The 18,748-nt window shown below is 48.3% G+C and overlaps 1 protein-coding gene across 5 annotated transcripts in view; it reads left to right on the top strand.

The window, feature by feature from the left end:
• LLGL1 (LLGL scribble cell polarity complex component 1) overlaps positions 1-18,748 on the top strand; it is an 87,090-nt gene that overhangs the window by 47,419 nt on the left and 20,923 nt on the right. For 2 of the 5 annotated variants that reach the window (XM_033166611.1, XM_033166616.1), the window contains exons 3-11: positions 2,050-2,131; positions 2,600-2,730; positions 6,772-6,930; positions 8,690-8,852; positions 10,062-10,197; positions 11,203-11,257; positions 11,475-11,629; positions 13,639-13,856; positions 15,428-15,498. In XM_033166611.1, coding sequence (XP_033022502.1) covers positions 2,050-2,131; positions 2,600-2,730; positions 6,772-6,930; positions 8,690-8,852; positions 10,062-10,197; positions 11,203-11,257; positions 11,475-11,629; positions 13,639-13,856; positions 15,428-15,498 — 1,170 coding nt within the window. The remainder of the gene's footprint in view (positions 1-2,049; positions 2,132-2,599; positions 2,731-6,771; positions 6,931-8,689; positions 8,853-10,061; positions 10,198-11,202; positions 11,258-11,474; positions 11,630-13,638; positions 13,857-15,427; positions 15,499-18,748) is intronic. The other 3 variants (XM_033166614.1, XM_033166615.1, XM_033166613.1) reach the window with 3 other exon arrangements.

The following is an 18,748-nucleotide window of genomic DNA, read 5'->3' as shown; positions in this document are numbered from 1 at the left end:
TCAGCTGCTGATGGGTGTGCGGCATGGTTAGAAATTAGCCAGGCGCGTTTTGCGACTAGACCGGGTCCAGTTGCGACCACGTGGAGATCTCTGGATGCCAGGTTGGCGACAGACGTCTCCATCTGGCTAGCTCCTCCAGCTTTCTTAAGCAGCTTAATTATTGCAATTTTTATCCCACTTTGATCTCCAAGGAATACATGGTCCGTCCCCCCATGAATCCCTACAACGAGGTAGGTTAAGAGGCTGATGTGTGGCTGTGTGATTACACGATGCAATTATTTCGTGGGGGGAACCACCCCCATTCAGAGGAGACTTCTGTCGTCTCTGTATGATCCCCCGTTCTCACCTTGCACTCTTTGAATCCACCTGTGATGGGTGAATTTTGATCCATTCTCGCCTGGTTCGAGGACTCGGTGGAACAACCTGCCTTGACCTTCTGGACGTGCCTTAAAGCTAGAGGGCAGATTGAGTCCCCGTCCAAAACACGTCCTTCAAAATCCAGGGCAGAGAGAGAGAGAGAGAGAGAGAGAGAGAGAGAGAGAACCGTTGAGTCCCCCCTTCTGTGCACGGGTCGAGCAGAGAGCTGGCCTGTCTCTTTGAAAACTAGGTCACCATCAACATTAAAAACAAAAGCAACAATTTCGTTGCCTGCAAGTGAAAGGAGAACTGCAATGTGGGACAGAGTGCAGGGCCCACGTCTGCGCCACGTTCAAAGCAGCAACGGGTAGCAACTCTGAAGCAGAAAACTTGGATCAAAGATCCAAATTATTCCCCAAGAAAATGCAGCTCCCGTAGAAATGATGCTAATTGTGCTAACGCCCTTCTGGTTTCTTTCCTTTCATGCCTTTGTGATGTTTGAACTGCTTCGCATAATGTTTTTGTTTCGCTTGCTTGGGGAAATTCAGGGGTCTGCAGCTCCTTCTCAGTCTGTCCACCTCCAACTTCTGAGATGAACAGACCTTGCTCACCCCCTCACCCCCTCAAAAAAACACCTTCCAATTTCATCCATGAGAGCTAGAAACTTGCTTTTGCGTGTCCTCGTTTTTAAAACAAGAGCTCGCCCTTGCTGGGAAGCTGGGCTTTGCTTCCACTTCTAGAAGAATAATAGTAATAGTAATTAAAATCATAATTATTATAATTGCTATTCATTAACTGCCCTTCATCCTGAGGTTGCAGGATGGGTGACACCATCAGAACACAATATTAAAAACAGTCTAAACCAGGGGTCAGCAAACCTTTTCAGCAGGGGGCCGGTCCACTGTCCCTCAGACCTTGTGGGAGGCCGGACTATATTTTGAAAAGAAAAGAAAAAAAGGAACGAATTCCTATGCCCCACAAATAACCCAAAGATGCATTTTAAATAAAAGGACACATTCTACTCATGTAAAAACACGCTGATTCCCGGACCGTCCACGGGCCAGATTTAGAAGGCGATTGGGCCAGATCCGGCCCCCGGGCCTTCATTTGCCCACCCTACTTGGTCTAATAAAACCAAGTTACAATCACAAAATGCGTCCTAAAATAAAAAGCCAGGTATGTATTCAGCATTTGCCAGAATCTGAATAGTGAAGGTGCCCAGCGCATCTCTGTGATTAAGGAGTTCCACATCTTAGGGCTGCCACAGAGAAGGCCCTGCCCTGGGGTGCCACCACCCCTAATCTCTGAGGGAGGAGCAACTGTTTTGCTGTTTGCTGCCCTGGGTTCCATCAGGAGGAAGGGCAGGATCGTCGTCAAATAAAGAGTGCTTGCTGCCGCAAGCGATTGTCAGTGTCTACTACTCCCAACGGGTAAATGTAGCCTCCTTGTCCAGGAGCAGTCTATCTCCAAATAACCAATACCTGCAGCAGTTGGGAGAAGCCTGTAGCCTTCACACCTTGGACTTCCCATGGGGGCATCCGGTTGCCCTCTGCCTGAAGCAAGCTGCTCCTTGAGCTATTCCAACTCTCTGATACGGGTAACGCACAGTGGGGAGGAAGGGGCCTGGTAGAAACTTGGGATTGCAGCTCTTCCCGTGTGTCTCTCTCTTCCTTGACTCTGTGCTTTCCTCAGATACGGAGCTCCTGGCGTGGAGTTCACAGGCCTACATAGGGAAACGGCGACGGTCACCCAGATGCACTTTCTACCTGGACAGGTAAAAGAACAGCACCTTTTGGTCCCACCTTGACGCTCCCTGCAGGTTGATACCCCCTGCCTGTCGGTATTAGGCAGCCGCCTTCATTGTATTGTTTTTGACCCCTTTGGGAACTTTTCTGGGGGGTGGGGGTGGAGTGCAAAGTCAAAACGCTGAAACGGCAGAGCAGGCCAGTTTCTCAAAGACAATCGAAAATAATAGTGCCTGTCTTGTATCTCAGGTTCTACAGATGCTAGGAACTTAATTGGAGTCCCGTTAAAGAGGGGGAAAGCAGCAAAAAGCCCAGAAGAGAACTTGTCGCAGGAACCTGCCCTTATGCTCGGATCCTGCTCGTAGATTTGCCACAGACTTCTGGGCTGGCCACTGGGAAAAGGGGATGCTGGCGTATAGATGGGCCATTGGCCTGAGCTAGCAAGCTCTTCTTCTCTCCTTAAGTACACACTTAGATGGTTTCCCTTTCTTTTCCAGGGCCGGCTGCTGTCTCTCCTTGACGACAACACCCTCCACCTTTGGGAGATTTACCAGAAAGATGGCTACTCTCACTTGGAGGAGACCCATAGCTATGTCCTCCCCGGACGTCCAGGGTTCGACACCGCTAAGTACTCATTGCTTGCTTGCCTCCTTTTTCCTCCTTTTTTGGGGCGCTGTGGGTTCTTGGGAGATGATCACCTGCGGAGATGCAGGGACCGCTTTAGCGATCTCGTAGATTACTCAGCATCTAGAGGATCCCGCCTTACCTTCTTAGCCGCCAACTGCCTTCCTGCTTCGTAAGCTTTCTCCCAGCGCCGGCTCTGCTGTTAGACAAAGCGAGGCAGCTCCTAAGCTCCCCAAGATCATTCGCCTCTATTGAGAGTAGGGCCGGACGATACCTGCTTTTCAACATTGCAATATATCGGCAGCTAAACATCGCAATATACATTCGTACCTCGGTTTTCGAACAGCTTAGTTCTCGGACGTTTTGGCTCCCGAGCGCCGCAAACCTGGGAGTGATTGTTCTAGTTTGCGAACTATTTTTGGAAGCCAAACGTCCCACAGGGCCGCGCTTTGGTTTCCGAACATTTTGGAAGTCGAATGGACTCCGTTCAACTTCTGAGGTACGACTGTACTGATATCTAAGGATGGAGCTATGTAGAGACTTCGGCTGGCTTCACGGTTTTCCCCACATCGTGATTTTTTGCATAGCACACACAATCACATTATGATTCGTGATGTATTGCCAGGTCAAAAATTATGAAACCGTTATCACGATATGGATTTTAATTGGTTCTGGATGATATATTGCCCATCCCTAGTTGAGAGTATACGCTACATGGCCTGCCCAGCCTCCAAACTATCTGTGGGTGCAGTGGGGACGGCTATCCCGTCAACAGCGCCCAAGTTAGTGTCATCTTGCAGTCTGATTGGACTCTGTACATGGAATGCAGAAGAGGCATAATGTGCTGTTTTGCCTTGGGTGGTGGCAGAACGGCCTCGGCCCAGTATACATGAAGGAGCGTCTCCACCCCCATCGTTCAGCCCAGACACTGAGGTCCAACTCCGAGGGCCTTCTGGCGGTTCCCTCGCTGCGAGAAGTGAGGTTACAGAGAACCAGGCAGAGGGCCTTCTCGGTGGTGGCGCCCACCCATCACATGTCAAGGAAATAAACAACTACCTGACTTTTAGAAGACATCTGAAGACAACTCTGTTTAGGGAAGTTTTTTAATGTTTGATGTTTTATTGTGTTTTTAATACAGTGGTACCTCAGGTTACATACGCTTGAGCTTATATACTCCACTAACCCAGAAATAACGGACAGAAATCGTGCTCTGGCGGTGCAGCGGGAGGCCCCATTAGCTAAAGTGTTGCTTCAGGTTAAGAACAGTTTCAGATTAAGAACGGCCCTCCAGATCGAATTAAGTTCTTAACCCTAGGTACCACTGTATTCTGTTGGGAGCTGCCCAAATGCGCGGGTTATAAATTATTATTTTTACAGTCATACCTCAGATTACAGATGCTGCAGGTTGTGCGTTTTGGGTTGTGCATTGCGCCAAACCCAAAAGTACCAGAACAGGTTACTTCCGGGTTTTGGCGCTCGTGCATGCGCAGAACCACTGAATCACAACCTGCACGTGCGCAGATGCGGCGCTGCGGGTTGCAAACGTGCCTCCCGTTACAGATCACGTTCGCAACCCGAGCGTCCAGTGTATTAATAATAATTATTTGTGCAAGACCTGCTGCCATGCCAAAATTAGAGGGCAGGGGAGAGAACAGGCAAATTGAAATAATAATAATAATAATAATAATAATAATAATAATAATAATAATAATAATAATAGTAGTAGTAAAATTCTAACCTGCCACTCTGGGCGGCTTACAGCATGTATTAGAACATAGTGAAACATCAAATATTAAAAACTTCCAGAGACAGGGCTGCCTTCAGATGTCTTGTAAAAGTGGCATAGTTCTTTATCTCCTTGACATCTGAAGGGAGGGTGTTCCACAAGGAGGGTGCCACTACCGAGGCGGAAGCAAGATGGACAAGCTTTTGCACAGAGGTAAATTTCAGACGGAGCTGCCATCAAGGAGACCCTATGGTGGTAGAATTTCTGCCTTGTTCAATCCCAGGTTCAACCCCCAGCCTCCCCTTATACCTTGGAGAGCTGCTGTCAACTAGTGCAGGCAGTATATGGCCTCTTCCTCTGTTCCTGTTTCCAAAACCCAATGCTCTGGGGAACAAGCAAGGGTTTGTCAAGCACACTCCAGCTTCTGCTCTCACTCTGCACGTGCGACGGAGCCGCAAAAAGGACTAGCCGCTTGCCACGTGTGGTGGCTATGCACCCTTTGCTGGCGCCTGCTTCCCTCTCCTGGTTTAGTCTCCCAGCATCTGTAAGTTTGCATCTCTCGCAAGCAGGCGTCGCGGCTTCTCTGCCCATGAGCTCTTGCTTGTGGGAAGTGTGGTCTGTGCTTTTCAGATCCGAGGTTCTGAGCTGGCGGCGTAGCTTTAAAATCGCATCACGGGAGAGGGAAGAAGAGCAGCTTTCTCTCTGGCTATCCTCTGCTTGGGTGTGCGGCCTGTCAATCTTCTTTAAACGGCTGCCTGTCGGCGGTGGGTGGACAGCATTTGCCACTGATGCACAGACTTTCTCCTTGAAATGCGTTGGCTCTCTGGGGTTGTGTTGACCATTCAGATTGATTTTCCATTTGTGGGTGCGTGCAGTCCAGGACGGTGGTTTCCCAGCTGTGTTTCTGCCACCGGAAATGTGAAACTAGCTTCCCATGCCATCAGAATCTCAGGAGATTTCAGGGCACAGGGGGTCTTCCGTGCTTGGCTTTCAGCAGGCATAGGCAAACCCGGCCCTCCAGATGTTTTGGGGCTACAACTCCCATGATCCCTAGCTAACAGGACCCAGCGGTCAGGGATGATGGGAATTGTAGTCCCAAAATATCCGGAGGGCTGAGTTTGCCTGTTCCTGGCTTTGACCATTGCAGTGGTAAGACCCCAAGGACCCAGGTGTAGTGCCCCATACGAAGGGAGAGGGTACTTTACATTTTTATTTGCAAAAATATCTATGCTGCGAATATCAACAATAAAGCTGCATTTGCAAAACTAGTGCAGGGGTCTCCCCACTTACGGGCTACCTTCCCGGGCACTACGTGTAAACGTGAAATCACCTATACAGTACAGTCGTACCTTGGTTTTCGAACAGCTTAGTTCTCGAAGGTTTTGGCTCCCGGACGCCGCAAACCCGGAAGCGACTGTTCTGGTTTGCGAACTATTTTTGGAAGCCGAACGTCCGACGCGGCTTCCGATTGGCTGCAGGAAGCTCCTGCAGCCAATCCGAAGCCGCACTTCGGTTTCCGAACATTTCCGAAGTCAAACGGACTTCCGGAACGGATTCCGTTCGACTTCCGGGGTACGGCTGTAGTGGACAACACCATCTAAAAAGCCAAACTCCACCAAAAACGAAGAAAAATCTGCCGAAGTCCACCGCAGTCACTCTCTCCAAACCTCTTTTTCTCAAACTCCCAACTCAAAGGTTGGTGTAAAGGCTCAAGGCTTTGCAGTTGCAAAGGCTGCTGGCATTGCTATCCATTTTCCTGCTCTTTTGGGGCCATTTTCACACAAACACCCCCTTTTAGGGGCCATTTTTGGTCTTTTCATGCCTTTGGGCCATTTAAATAGATTTATTTAATTATTTCCTGGGACCACACACGAGACAAATGCATGTGAGTGTGGAGACACCTATATAAGCTGCAACACAAATCAGTAGAAGGGTCTCAGGATACCTGGATCCCTCCTTAGGGAAAGCCTGGGTGAGCAGATGAGTCTTCTGCAGGTGCCCAAATGTTAGCACTGTAAGTGCCTGCCTGTTGTTTATTTGAACACATTCGAAAGGGCTGGTGCCACCACCCTTAAGGCCCTGGTCTTAGTGAGCGCAAGATGAATCTTGGGGGGCAAGTGGCCTTACTGAGAGCACCTCTCCCGAGGGTTGAAATGACCAGGCAGGGGTGTGGCGACGCAAGGTATTACTGGAGGTAACTTTGGAACTCGGTTCCTTGGCAAATGCCCCTAGCGAGAGGGTGACCCAGAACACCTTGGAAAACCATCGGCCTGGCGATTGAGCAAGGGTGTCTCCTGATCACTCTCCTCCTCCTGACAGCTCCCCTCCCAGCATCACCCGGGTGACGGTCATCTTGCTGCGGTCAAGCTGTGACATGGCCTACCTCGGCACGGAAGGGGGTGGCATCTACTTCCTGGAACTTCCCGGCTTGACGCTGCAGGAGGACAGGACTCTGTACCAAGACGAAGTCCTGCAGAGGTGAGCTCGCCCAGGCGATGCATCCGAGAGGGTGGGGAGTGCGAATCTAAGTTCAATTAGGGTAGAAATGTGGGCGCGGATGGTACTTAACTCCGAGTAGGCTTGCTAAGATGTACAGGACTGAGTCAGATAAGTGCTGGAGATGCAATGAGGTCAAGGGTACGTTCTTTCCTATGTGGTGGACCTGTAAAAGGGTAAAAGAGTATTGGGAAATAATTTATAATGAATTGAAAAAAGTGTTTAAAAACACTTTTCCATAAACAAAACCAGAGTCCTTTTTTGTTGGGGAGAATTGAGGTGGAAATTCCCAGGTGTCAAAAAAAAGTTATTTATGTATGCTACTACTGCGGCCTATGTTTTGTTAGCCCAAAAATGGAAGACGAGGGAGGTCCCAAGCAAAGAAGAAAGGCAACTTAAGTTGACAGAATATTAAGATAAATTCAAAAGTGAAAATAAGTTTGGATGGATGTAATAATGGAATACTCAATGGTTTAGTTTATATAAAATATGCAGGGATTTGTGTTATTCAAAATGAACCATGGAAAGAGAAGAAGGGAAGTCATTGGTATTTAAAGTTGTTTAAATGAATATCCTAAAATGTAAAATAGAAAATTTAAGAAAAATTATTGGGGGGTGGGGAGAGAAAGAAATGTGGGCGAGGGAGGTCCAGTGATCCTCACCCCAATAAAATGTGCCGGCCGCTAGGTCTTTATGTCAGAGCTTTTGTCATGGTCTGGTTAGATGCAGCGAAATGGGTGGGAGGAATCAGTTGGTGAACCACCAAGGGAAGAAGAGCCATAATTAATTAGTTAAGGAAAAGACAAAGTGAAATGACAATTATGGGACGACACTGTGTTGTCAGAGGGAGAAGATTGAGAAGACTAGGAAGAGGAGGTGTTGGAAGCCGAAGAGGTAACAGGGCTTAGTGAGCGGGGGGAGTCTGTGACAGAGAGAAGTCCAGAATCAGAGACAGGAGCTGAAGCAGGAGAGGAGGGATGCCAAGAGACAGAGATGAGTCAGGCTGACAAAGAGTCACAGGTGTCCCCACCCCCTGCTGCGACAAGCTCCCCTCTCCTCTGCCTCCCAGAACCCAAAGAGGGCTGAAACGGGTGGAGCAACGATAGGCTGCACGTAGGCGCAGTCTCTGATTGCTTGAAAAAAATCCCTGTAATGGAGGGGGGACTTTGATGGCTGCGGGGAGGCAGGGACTTTCAAGTGTTGGCAACTGATCCTTGGGTCAATGCCTACCAAGGATGAGCTGCTCTGCTCATTAAGCCTGACATTCAACCAAGTCAGTTTTTGCTAATGAAGCATTCTCTCCGACCGTGTGATGGACAACTTTGCATGCAGAAGATTGCAGATGGGGCTGGGAAAGAATCCCACTGCTATTGCAACTCTCGGCTAGTAGTCGGTGCACAACATTCTGACCTGGGTGGACCAATGGCGCTGTGCTGTGTGCATGCAAGGCAGTTCCCTGGGATCTTACATTATTTTTAGAAGCAGGACGATAGTTCAGTTGTATAGCACCTGCTCTGCAAACAGGAGGATATTCCTCCCCTGGAACTGCAGTTCCCAGAGTGGAAAGGAAACAGGGGGTCTTTCCTAACAACTCTCAGCACCTTTGACAAACTGCAGCACACCCAGAATTCCCTGGGGGAAGCCATGACTGCTTGAAGTGGCTCAGTGACCCACAGGGTCCCTTCCGTGCCTAAAATTATATCGTTCTATTGTTCTCGGTCCCTGCCTTCTTATCCTGCAGCGTCCCCGAAGACTACCGATGTGGGAAGGCGCTTGGTCCGGTGGAATCTCTGCAGGAACACCCCAAAGATCCTGCCAAGATCCTGATTGGCTACAGCAGAGGCTTGATGGTTCTTTGGGACGGAAGCACGAGGGAAGCTGAGCACCTCTTTCTGGGTAACCAGGTAACTCTTTTTATTTTGTTTTTTTGGAATTTTTAAAATATCCCGTCTTTCTCTCTCTAAGGAGCTCAAGGTGGCACCTGTGCTTCTCCCCAATCTCATTTAATCCCCAAAACTACCCTGCGAGGTGGGCTAGAGGCAGTGGCTGGCCCCCAAGGTCATACCCAGTGAATTTCATGGTCGAGTGGGAGATTTGAACCCGGGTCTCCCAGGTCCCAGGCTAATTAACATTCTATGTCCTTTTAAATGGGTTTGGGGATAGTGGGGGAATAATAATAATAATAATAATAATAATAATAATAATAATAATAATAATAATAATAATTTATTTGTACCCCCGCCCATCTGGCTGAGTTTCCGCAGCCACTCTGAGCGGCTCCCAATTGAGTGTTAAAACAATACAGCATTAAATATTAAAAACGTCCCCAAACAGGGCTGCCTTCAGATGTCTTTTAAACATAGGATAGCTGCTTATTTCCTTGACACCTGATGGAAGGGTGTTCCACAGGGTGGGCGCCACTACCGAGAAGGCCCTGTTTTGTTCTTGTACTTATTGTGTATTTTGCATTTTCACGCTGTCCTTCATCCGAAGATCTCAGGGTGGCATGCCAATTAAATAAATGCATGAATAATAAAATGTTGATGACCCTGTTGTGATATTATTACAAGCCGAGCTGCAAAAGCTTCAGCAGCGAAGCTCACATGACTATTGTGTCTGTTTTCATTCTGTGGGAAAGCCACTAGTCCTTCCAGCTTTCCCACACACGTGATGTTTTTGTACTGTACTGTTGTACTTTACTTTCGTTTCTGGCTCAGAGATGCTAGACGCTTTTATGGACAGCTCTGACTTCATGAGCTGGCTAGCAGAGACATACTCTGCATATTATCTGCAATAAAGTAGGTTTTAGCCTTAATGGCTTGTGTGTGTTGTTCTTCACTCTGGGGAACAATCGCATATTGACAATGTGCCCCTGGACTCGAGTAGCCAGGAGGGCACGCAGGCTTCGTCCCTACCTGGGGGTCAGTCTCACAACTTGCCCCCGTGGGACGTTTGCTAACAGACCCCCCCCCCCGCTCTAACACACTCTCTCCCCCTGCCGCACCGACTGTTCTGTTGTCCAGAGGCCTTTTTGCCCTTCCCTCTCTCTTTCTCGCCATTGTGCGTCCCCCAAATGCTTCAGGCCTCACGTTTTGGGTTTCCGTCTTTTGCAGCAGCTGGAGAGCCTCGGGTGGGAGCGGAGCGGCCAGACGATTGTGAGCTCTCACAGCGACGGAGGCTACGCCGTGTGGCCGGTGGCGGGCAGCTCCCCAAAGACCCTGCAGCCAGCCACCTCCACCATCCCTTACGGTGAGGCTAACGGATATAGGGCCTCTCTATCGGCGCTTGGCCCAGGCTCTACACCCAGGGAACTTCAGTGTAAAAAGGGGGAAAACCATCCTTGATGCGCATGTCAAAATCACTTCTCTCCTAACCGTGGTGGAAAAGTGGTGAAAGGCTGTGACTCGCGCAATTTGATATTATTATTACCGTATTTTTCACTCCATAAGACGTACTTTTTCCCTCCTAAAAAGTAAGGGGGGATACCTGTGCGTCTTATGGAGCGGATGGTGGTCCCTGGAGCTGAATTGCCCAGGGCCCAAAAGCAGATTGTGCTTTTTATTTTACAAAGAGAAAAGGGGGGGGGTGTTGAAAGGACCCCGCTCAGCAGCTGATCAGCAGGAGATCGGGAGAGAGATAAGAGTCCCCGGCTTCCTTTCAGCCTCGCCCTCCGTTGTTGAATGTGCTGCAGAGGGAGGTTGTTTGTTTCCCCAGCGACATGTGACTGGCTGATTAGATTATCTGTCTGGAAACAGTAGAAATGGCTCCCTTTCCTTAAGATTTTTCAGAAATGTGAGTTGAACCCCATAAAAATGGGGCTTTTCCTCTTTGCTTTTCCCCCTTTGCAAAAGGAGCTTTGCTTTTCCCCCTTTGCAAAAAAGCTGCAAAACTTTTAGCTGATCCTAAAAAAACAGGGCTTTTCCCCCTTTGCAAAAAAAAGCTGCAAAACTTTTAGCTGATCCTCAAAAAAACAGGGCTTTTAGACGAGGAAAACCAGAAAAATGTTTTTTTTCTTGTTTCCTCTAAAAATGAGGTGCGCCCTATGGTCCAGTGCGTCCTATGGAGCGAAAAATACGGTACATCAGATGAGTGTGGCTAGCCCAAAATGGCTTTGTGAGCATTGTCCCTGAGAAGAGGTTGGAATCAGGTGTGTGTGTGTGTGTGAGAGAGAGAGAGAGAGAGACAGGTCATTTTCTTCTGCTTGCATCTTGTGAAGCGAGAACGTCACTCCAAAATCTTCCTCTCCCGTCCTAGGTCCGTTCCCGTGCAAAGCTATCAACAAGATTGTCTGGCAGACGTGCGACTCAGGGTAGGTCTCATGTCTGGATGAAGAGTAGATTTTACTCCTTGGCTGTGCACCTCCTGCGCCCTTGGATTTTGCGACCTTTGCGAAATTAACGTCCTCCTGGGCTTCTTTTCGCCTACGGCGCTTTTCCTTTGTGACGGGGCGACCTGGGGGGGCTCAGAGGACGTTGAAGTTGCGTGGACTTGTTGCCTGACTGCTGTTTCTAACTCCCGTCCTGTAGGAATCCCTACATCATCTTCAGTGGGGGAATGCCCAGGGCCAGTTATGGAGACAGGCACTGTGTCACCATCTTGCAAGGACAGACTTTGGTCACCCTTGATTTCACGTCGCGTGTCATCGACTTCTTCGCCGTGTGCAACACAGAGGTAGAGGAGGGTAAATACCTTTTGATATTTTCAAACATCTCTTTATCCCGCGAGGGTATGTTTAGACGACAGCAGCCAACCCGATTTGTTGCATGTATATATCTCGTCTTCCCTCCAAAGAGCTCAAAGGTGATGACCCGCATGCTTCCCAGGGAGCCAGTGTGGTGTAGAGGTTAAGAGCGGTAGACTCGTAATCTGGTGAACCGGGTTCGCGTCTCCGCTCCTCCACATGCAGCTGCTGGGTGACCTTGGGCTAGTCGCACTTCTCTGAAGTCTCTCAGCTCCACTCACCTCACAGAGTGTTTGCTGTGGGTGAGGAAGGTTAAGGAGAATGTTAGCCGCTTTGACACTCCTTCGGGTAGTGATAAAGCGGGATATTAAATCCAAACTCTTCTTCTTCTTCCCCTCTCCTCCCCCTGCTCCCCCCTTGTTTTTTATCCTCATCACAACAACCCTGTGAGGTAGTTTGTCCCGAGAGACAGCAACTGGCCCAAAGCTACCCAGTGTACTTAATGGCTGAGTGGGGATTTGAACCCTGGTCTCCCCAACATCCTAAATCTTGTGTTAATTTGCAAATCTGCTGAGTGACCTTGTTTGAAGTACGGTGTGCCGTTCTGGTTGCCCCATCTAAAAAAAAGGGGGGGTGTTATTGGGGCTTTTAGAGAAAAGATGAGAAACCAACATAGAAGTTTATAAAATGATACGTGACCCAGAGAGAGTGGGCAGAGAAAAAAGTGTTCCCCCTTTTTCTTATAACACTTATAGAACTTGGGGACACCCCGTGAAGCTGAACGTTGGCAGATTCAGGAAACATGAAAGGAAGGACTCCTTCACTCAGCATGTGGTTAAACTGCGGGACTCTTTCCCACTGGAGGCAGCCGCCAACTTGGAATGGGACTAGATAAATTCATGGCTTATTAGCCAGGATGGCTCTGCTCTGCCTTCACTGTCAGAGGCAGCAATTCTTCTGAATACCAGTTGCTGGAAACCCCAGGAGGAGAGAGAAAGCTCTTGGGCTCCTGTTCTGCTTGCGGGGTTTCCCATTGATCCACTGCGAGAACAGGATGCTGGACTAGATGGGCCATTGGCCTGATCCAGCAGACTCTTCTTGGGTTCTTAACCACTGCACCACACAGACAAGAACTCCATCGTTCTCTCCCTCTCTCTGTTTTCTGCATCTCTTTTTTTTTTTAAAGATTTTTTATTATTTTCCAATAAGACAAAGAAAAAACACAACATAAACATAAACACAATAAAACACAATACATGAACACAATAAAAACAATAACAATATCAACAAGCATAAAGAAAAAACATATACAAACCTTAACAAACACCTATCTTTGTACTTTTCTTATTTCTAACTTTTCTGCTAGGGGACTTCCCCTGTTCCCTCCACTGCCTTCAAAATCATATATACGTTATAGGTAACTTTATATCTTTTTCCATTAACATTTACCATATTTCTTAATACTCTTAAGTTCACTTATTCCATTATAAATCTTAGCTTAAACACAATTTCTTAAAATATTCTCTAACAGTTAAGTCATTCACAAAAAGTTTCTTCTAAACAGTTTTATCTAACATTAACTTGCTAAAGCCGATCTTTTGCTTAATTCTGCTCAAATATTAAGTTTTTCAGATTTAACTAGATAATCCTTAAATTTTTTCCAATCTTGCGACACCTTCTCCTCTCTCTGGTCTCGGATTCTAGCGGTTAGTTCTGCGAGTTCCATGTAATCCATTAACTTCATCTGCCATTCTTCCACTGTTGGAGTCTCTTCACCTTTCCAGGTTCTTGCCAATAAAATTCTAGCCGCTGTTGTGGCATACATAAAAAATACTCTGTCCTGACTGAGTATCTCTTCATTGGTCATGCTCAAGAGAAATGCCTCTGGTTTCTTACTAAAGGTAATTTTCTGCATCTCTGCCTCTGTTCCTAAGTGGTCCTCTCTCCTTTCCTCCTCGGCCCTCCCCAAAGTCGATCTTAACAGGTGCTTTCCTCTCTCTCGCTGCCAGAGTTCGACAACCCAACCGCCTTGGTGGTCCTGGTGGAAGAAGAGCTGGTAGTCATTGACCTGCAGACGCCGGGCTGGCCCACCATTCCTGCCCCGTACCTGGCCCCGCTCCACTCTTCCGCCATCACCTGCTCCTACCACATCTCCAACGTCCCCCTGAAGCTGTGGGAGAGGATCATCAGCGCGGGAGAAGACCAGAGCCCTCGCCTCTCTTTTGTGGTATGTTGGCGCAAAGACGTCCCTGGCATGGCTGTCTCGCCCCCTTTGACCCTCTTGCATCACGACTGGAGGGGAGTCTTGCTTCCTTTGATGACCCCCCCCCCTCAAAAAAAGAAACATGGAGCTGTGCCTATTCCACACTACAACAACAACAACTTATTTATACCCCGCCCATCTGGCTGGTTCCCAACAGAATATTAAAAACACAATAAAACATCAAACATTAAAAACTTCCCTAAACAGGGCTGCCTTCAGATCTCTTCTAAAAGTCAGAGAGTTGTTTCTTTCCTTGACATCTGACGGGAGGGCGTTCCACAGGGCGGGCGCCACTACCAAGAAGGCCCTCTGCCTGGTTCCCTCTAACCTCACTTCTCGCAGGAAGGGAACCGCCAGAGGGCCCTTGGAGCTGGACCTCAGTGTCAGGGCTGAAGGATGGGGGTGGAGACGCTCCTTCAGGTATACTGGGCCGAGACCGTTTAGGGCTTTAAAGGTCAGCACCAACACTTTGAATTGTGCTCGGAAACTTACTGGGAGCCAATGTAGGTCTTTCGGGACCGGTGTTATGTGGTCTCGGCGGCTGCTCCCAGTCACCAGTCTAGCTGCCGCATTCTGCGTTAGTTGTAGTTTCCAGGTCACCTTCAAAGGTAGCCCCACGTAGAGCGCATTGCAGTAATCCAAGCGGGAGATAACCAGAGCATGCACCACTCTGGCGAGACAGACATTAGATATTCTGTGCCCAGGACATCTGAATTAGGGGAGGGGTAGTACCTCTGGTGGAGGGGGGGACACACTGTGCTCCTTCTGGTATAGTTTGTCCAACTTTGGTCCCCCACCCTGCACTTAGCTCCCACCTTTGGTTGCTAGAAGCTGTTGGCATGCAGTCGTGGCAACATCCCGAGAACAGCTTCGACTGGCTGGCTGAACGAGGCTTTGGCAGGCTCATTTTGCCCAGACAGCAGCCCAGCAATGGCTACACCTTAGTTCCCAACGGCCTGGGAGCCTGTCTAGCTTCTCTTGGGAGTATATGCTACACATTCTCTAGCTGAACTGTGGAACTCAACGCTGCAAGATACAGTAATGGCTATCACTGTAGATGGCTTTGAAAGGGGATTAGGCAGACTCATGGAGGATAAACCTTTCGACAGCTAATAGCCACAATGGCTATAGATTACAAAGTGGGGAAAATATTACAGAATGGTGGTGGAACTTCCTTGGCTTCTTCACTATATGGCTTTCGGCAGATGAGGAAGACACACCACTTTAGCATCCTGGTCTTGGGCACCCTGAGATGTGTTTTTTGCGGGACCCGGCCATATTCTTGTGTTATGTGTATTTAATTCAGAGTTTTTAATTGTTGTAACCCACCGTGGGGCCTGCTATGCATGCAGCCCTGTGGTCTTTAGATAAAGAGTGGGATACTACTACTGATAATAATAATAATAATAATAATAATAATAATAATAATAATAATAATAATACTACTACTACTACTACTACTACTACAAGGGCCTTTGCACTCTTTGGCCACATTTCTCTTTTCCCACATTTGTCTCCATCCCTCTCTTTCCTAGCAGAACTGGCCCATCAACGGAGGGAGGAACCTTGCACAGGAACCCACCCAACGGGGGCTTCTCTTGACTGGGTGAGTTGTGTTCCGGTTTCTCCCCAGGCTGTCCTTCTCCCGTGTCATGTTGTTTGTGCCGAGTGCGAATCCTACGCGCACACGCAGTACTTTTTTTTTCTCCATTGCAAAGCAGAAGGGAGCTGAGGCAGGTGTTGGAGAACATCCTTCCTCCAAGGTTAAGGGGTGATATGATAGCCATGTTCAAATATATCAAAGGATGTCATATAAAGGAGGGAGAAAGGTTGTTTTCTGCTGCTCCAGAGAAGCGGACACGGGGCAATGGATTCAAACTACAAGAAAGAAGATTCGACCTAAGCATTAGGAAGAACTTCCGGACAGTGAGAGCTGTTCGGCAGTGGAATTTGCTACCAAGGAGTGTGGTGGAGTCTCCTTCTTTGGAGGTCTTTAAGCGGAGGCTTGACAGCCATCTGTCAGGAATGCTTTGATGGTGTTTCCTGCTTGGCAGGGAGTTGGACTGGATGGCCCTTGGGGTCTCTTCCAACTCTATGATTCTATGATTCTGTGATTCAAGCTGGGGCCCGTCAGATAGTGTTCAGCTGCCTTCAGCACCTGCCAGCGTGGCCTGGCGAGAGCTGTGCTCCAGCAGTTTCTGGAGGGCGCCAGCTCTGTGAGATTGGGGAAGGGCCACAACTCGGTTGCTAAACATCTGCCTTGCATGCAGGGAAGTCCCAGGTTCAGTTCCCAATAGCTTCTCCTGTTAGGGTTGGGAGCGACTCCATCTGAAATCTTGGAGAGGCGCTGCCAGGGTTTCCCAAATTTGGATCTCCAGCTGCTTTTGGGCTACAATTCCCATCATCCCTGACCACTGGTCCTGCTAGCTAGGGATGATGGGAGTTGTAGTCCAACAACAGTTGGAGACCCAAGTTTGAGAAACACTTCCCTACAGTTTTGGGGGCTCCCAGGCCTCATCTGCACTACGCATTTAAATAGAGGGAATGTTAGATCATACTCTTTTTTTAAATATATAATACGCAATTCATTTTCATTGCAGTTTATCTGCTTTCGGACAAATTTAAAGAACTTAAGATTTCTTACGTTGCTCAGGTCCCCTCTGCACTTTTGTGTATTCATTTTTTTTAATTATTATTTTTTTACACTTACATATCACTATTTATAATAATAGTAATAGTAAGAAAACACCTAGCGATTTATAACAATGATGCACAAAATCATATAGCAAAACCCATGTAAAAGTGTGTTATAGTTTGAAATCTGCTAACCGTAAGGGACAGATGCATTCTTATCTGACGGAACAGAAAAGCTTTCGGCAGTTTTTAAAAGTTGGAATGCAAGGTGCACCTTGTGTATAAAGTAGGCATAGGCAAACTCGCCCCTCCTGACGTTTTGGGACTACAGTTCCCATCATCCCTGACCACTGGTCCTGTTAGCTAGGGATCATGGGAGTTGTAGTCCCAAAACATCTGGAGGGCCGAGTTTGCCTATGCCTGGTATAATGCATCATCCGGTTTCAGGGAGAAATGCAAAGTACTACACTTGGGCAAAAAAAATGAAAGGCACAAATACAGGATGGGTGACACCTGGCTTGGAAGCAGTACATGTGAAAAGGATCTAGGAGTCTTAGTAGACCATAAACTTCACATGAGTCAACAGTGTGATGCAGCAGCTAAAAAAGCCAATGCAATTCTGGGCTGCATCAATAGGAGTATAGCATCTAGATCAAGGGAAGTAATAGTAACACTATATTCTGCTCTGGTCAGACCTCACCTGGAATACTGTGTCCAGTTCTGGGCACCACAGTTCAAGAAGGATACTGACAAGCTGGAACGTGTCTAGAAGAGGGCAACCAAAATGGTCAAAGGCCTGGAAACAATGCCTTATGAGGAACGGCTTAGGGAGCTGGGTATGTTTAGCCTGGAGAAGAGAAGGTTAAGGGGTGATATGATAGCCATGTTCAAATATATAAAAGGATGTCATATAGAGGAGGGTGAAAGGTTGTTTTCTGCTGCTCCAGAGAAGCGGACACGGAGCAATCGATTCAAACTACAAGAAAGAAGATTCCACCTAAACATTAGGAAGAACTTCCTGACAGTGAGAGCTGTTCGGCAGTGGAATTTGCTGCCAAGGAGTGTGGTGGAGTCTCCTTCTTTGGAGGTCTTTAAGCAGAGGCTTGACAGCCTTCTGTCAGGAATGCTTTGATGGTGTTTCCTGCTTGGCAGGGGGTTGGACTGGATGGCCCTTGTGGTCTCTTCCAACTCTAGGATTCTATGATTCTGGAAGCGCAAATTTGGAACAGGAAGTGTTTCTCTCCCCCCAACACACACACTCTGTGGTTGAGACCCTTTTCATTGGGTGTAGTGAGAATCCCACCCCCCACCCCTTTCGCTTTGGCTGCCTGGCAAGAATGCATCAGTTGTGGATGCTGAGGGCTTTCCCCTCTCGTTTCCTTTGCCTTCCCTCCCTCTTGGCAAACTCCCGAGCTGCTTGGTGTCAAGCGTTACGTGGTCCAGCCTTCACTTTCCCCCTCGGGGAGCACAGCCAAGGTTTCGCTAGCCAGAGGCAGCAGATGTTCAGGCCCGAGCGGAGGCTTCAGAGGCAGGGAAGTCGGAGCAAGCCGGACAGATCCTGGCTCGCAGCCAACCTGCGGTGGTCTCTCTGGGCAGGAAGCGGCCCGTTCAGTTCTGGCAGGAGCCGTGAGTTGGGGTCTTTTGGCCACCCCACACAAGCCATTATTCTCTCCGCCCTCCCACCTGCGAAATGGGGATAATTGGTGCAGTCCTATCTTAAAGGCATGCTTTCATGGATTTGTTGTTGTTGTTCATTCGTTCAGTCGTGTCCGACTCTTCGAGACCCCATGGACCAGAGCACGCCAGGCACCCCTATCCTCCACTGCCTCCCGCAGTTTGGCCAAACTCATGCTAGTCGCTTCGAGAACACTGTCCCACCATCTCATCCTCTGTCGTCCCCTTCTCCTTGTGCCCTCGCATCTTTCCCAACATCAGGGTCTTTTCCAGGGAGTCTTCTCTTCTCATGAGGTGGCCAAAGTATTGGAGCCTCAACTTCAGGATCTGTCCTTCCAGTGAGCACTCAGGTCTGATTTCTTTAAGGATGGATAGGTTTGATCTTCTTGCAGTCCATGGGACTCTCAAGAGTCTCCTCCAGCACCATAATTCAAAACCATCAATTCTTCGGCGATCAGTCTTCTTTATGGTCCAGCTCTCACTTCCATACATTACTACTGGGGAAACCATAGCTTTAACTATACGGACCTTTGTCGGCAAGGTGATGT

Source organism: Lacerta agilis, chromosome 13 (assembly GCF_009819535.1).
Source record: "Lacerta agilis isolate rLacAgi1 chromosome 13, rLacAgi1.pri, whole genome shotgun sequence".
Lineage (NCBI taxonomy): Eukaryota > Metazoa > Chordata > Lepidosauria > Squamata > Lacertidae > Lacerta > Lacerta agilis.
The sequence above is the reverse complement of the archived record's forward strand: the minus strand, read 5'-3'. Positions and strand labels throughout refer to the sequence as shown.